At 35.0% G+C, this 3,277-nt stretch overlaps 1 protein-coding gene across 1 annotated transcript in view; it reads left to right on the plus strand.

The window, feature by feature from the left end:
• The window catches only part of LOC144966241 (BCL2/adenovirus E1B 19 kDa protein-interacting protein 3-like), a 47,166-nt gene extending 44,296 nt beyond the window's left edge, over positions 1–2,870 (plus strand). The window contains exons 5-6 of the mRNA XM_078902425.1: positions 1,602–1,766; positions 2,326–2,870. Of these exons, the coding sequence (XP_078758551.1) occupies positions 1,602–1,766; positions 2,326–2,389 (229 nt within the window). The 3' untranslated portion in view covers positions 2,390–2,870. The remainder of the gene's footprint in view (positions 1–1,601; positions 1,767–2,325) is intronic.
• Positions 2,871–3,277: the final 407 nt, after the last annotated feature.

Below are 3,277 nucleotides of genomic sequence, written 5' to 3' on the forward strand. Positions count from 1 at the left end.
GCGTGAGGAGGACGATCCTGTCCTGCCAGAAACATCCCAACCCTCTGGATGGAACAAACTTCCAAAAGAAATACGACATTCTTCATCAGAAGATACGTTTTAAAAAGCATCTTAAGACTTTGTTATTTTCCAAATTGAATTGTTGATTCCCCTGTAAAGCGATCTGAGCACTTCCACGTGGTATGGAAGAGCGCTCAACAAAATATAATATATTATTTACTATTATTATTAACTCACTCAGTCGGAGAGTTTTTTTGCCACTTTCCAAATTTGTAAAAAATGTATTAAAATGAGCATATACATATATATTTTTATTCAACTACCATTAACATGTAAAAACTACAAACATTAGCTTTGATAGTAGGCCTATAATTTGTCTCAGAAAAATGTAATAAAAAGGCATGGGGTAAAAAAAAGTAATCCGGGTAAACTACGGATATAGTCGGTGTTCGGGTTGAGTGGGTTAAAGAAAATTTAGAGAATAAAAACATCCTAAAAAATCAGCCTGCTTCGACCGCAGCTTTCGTCTGGCTGATTTTTTGGGAGGTTTTTTTTTTTTGTTGTCTTGTATTTTTATTTCTACTTTGTCTGGCATTGGGGATCCCCATAGCTCAGTTTGTAGAGCTCTCGCTTCACATGCAATGGGACCGGGATCGATCCCAGGTGCTGTCAAGATTTTTCCTGATCCTCCCCACACACACACACTGTCCAACCAGCATTGATTGAGTAGTTGGGTCTGTTAGACATGGTCGAAATTACTTTGCCATAAACTAGCGTCCTACCCAAAGAACTGCAAGCAATTGCTGTCATCCATTTCACACTGTAGAAACCGGAATAAACTCCGGCCCAATGACCCTAATGGTTCTGAAGGTCTGCATTGTCTGCCATTGTTTTATACAGATTTTGTTCTGGTGTTCGTTTGATGATTGACTGCTTTGCGAAGGAAGCAACTTAAAAAACGATAATTAAGACATAATCAATTCAATTATCACATCTAATTGGTGCGACTATGTGGTCGAGTGGTATCAACATTCACTTCGGATAAGAAGGTCCATGGTTCAAGTCTCGCTCTTAAACGGCCCATATTTGAGTCCTTGGAAAAGGCTCTTCACTCACATTCTCTCACAGTGTAAAATGACTACCCGGCTGTTAACAGTGTTGTCTCTGTCCAAAAAAAATTGTAATATCGCCTAATAGGCGTCATGTCCCGTCCTACATGTTAAGTGTTGTTGTTGGCTAGGGACCCCATGTAAAGCATTTTGAGCATGTTTAGTGGATATTGCGTTATCTCACTCAACCCTAACACCGACTATATCCGTTGTTTACCCGGGTTACTTTTACTCCTTGCCTATCTATTATATTTTTCTGAGACAAATTATAGGCGTAGTATCAAAGTTATTTTTTTTTATTTCGTTTTTGCTTGTCAATGATAGTTAAATAAAACTATTTATGTACATGCTCATTTTTTAAATACATTATTTTTTTCCAATTTCGAAAAGTAGCAAAAATCTCTAGGATTGAGTGAGTTATATAAAAGCTCAAATTTCAAGTTTCCAAATTGGAAAAAGTAAGTAATTTTTCTGATTTCTTCATTTTCCCAGTAACAATTGGAGTGAGAGATTCCGTCACCCTGGCACCAAACCGAACACTGTCCGTCTTAGCATGAGGAACTCGCAAGTCATCAAAAAGACCCGATTGTTCTCCCTGGCCAACTTGCCCACTTTACTTTTCACCCACGCTTGTACATTCTTTCTGGGTGCTGCTGCGTAAGTACTCTTTTGTTATGAGGATAGTAAGTAACTTTAATTAATCAACATTTGGAAGTCGTTATAAAAGTTGTTTGGTTTTTTTTTATCTGTTGATTTGATATTTATTGTAGTTGTTCTATGAATCAATTTAGGTAATTGGGAGTGAGCACCAGTATGTCTCAGATATATTACAGAAATAAAATAAAATTATGAATCATTTATAACAAGTCTTATGCCTCCAAAAAAAAAAAAAATCAAGATATGAGCTATTGTATTTGTGAAAAGCAGAAAATGTTGTTGTATATACAATTACAATATATACATTTAATCCTTAAAGGGCTGACCCTCTTCAAATATTCCCACCTCAGATGTTTGACATAGGGGGCATAACTCTGGTTTACTAATGTATGAGGTTTTAAAAGAAAAAGGCAAAACTTTTTTACTATAAGATACAAAGATGATTCGAACTTAAAAAAAAGACCTCTATTTTATATTTTTATTTTATCTACGATACTCATTGTAATTGTCGAAATACAATTCAAATATAACTGAGTCTCTACTCGTTCCGTTTCCACAGAGTCATCATCTATTTCAAGAAGTATTACCACCTCCCTGCTATAGCCCAAGCCACCATCGATTAACGACGAAGCTGACGACACAAGAGTCAAGATTTGATCAGAAGGCCATTGATATTTTATAGACTACCATATGAATGAACCAAACTCGCTCGGGCAGTCACGCGTCGCATCTCGCCGGAACTTTCCATTCCTCTGATGCTTATGTATTTTATTTTTCATTGAACGGAGTCAGATCATTGCTATAAAATACAACATTGCAGACAGTGCTTTTATTTCAAGTCTTGGGTATTAACAGGTTGATTTGAAAGTAAGTTTGTGATGGAATTGAAAATGGACTCGCTTGTCAGGAACTTTTCTAATATTGTAGATAACATTACCAACTTTGAAATAATTTCTGTTTTTGTGTTGAAAAATTAAAACAAAAGTTTTAGTATGTTTTTTTGCGAAATGATTTTGACAAAAATCTATTCACTTGTTTTCAAGTAACAGTGACTTAAATTCAACGATTGATCCATTTTTAGAGAAATTTTTGTTGGTTTCATTGTTTTTGGGGTTTTTGTTTGTTTTTTTTTAAAAAGGGGTGGGGGGAGGGGGGGGGGGGTGATGCAGGAGGGCAAATTTTGGAAATAAATCAATTTTTATTCTAAATTAGAAAAAGATTGACAGGGATTTAATTCGATCAAAAAGCTTAGAAAATGCACGTTTAATTATGTCTTCAATCTATTGTGAACTTTACCCTTTTGTAACATGACGTTCTGTTGGTATTGACTCCTTATTTTCATGATACGGTACAATTTTTACCAGTGAAAACTCGATTCTGCTATTTATGTTAATTCACAATGTTAGTGGTGCATTTTTTTTTCTCTCCATAAAACCTTATATTATCATATTTTGAATCTTTATAAATGTTTTACATCTCATTCTTAAGAAATTGTCATCATTTTTGGTGAA

Source organism: Berghia stephanieae, chromosome 2 (genome assembly GCF_034508935.2).
Source record: "Berghia stephanieae isolate SIO BIC M18660-M18661 chromosome 2, UCSD_Bste_1.3, whole genome shotgun sequence".
NCBI lineage: Eukaryota > Metazoa > Mollusca > Gastropoda > Nudibranchia > Aeolidiidae > Berghia > Berghia stephanieae.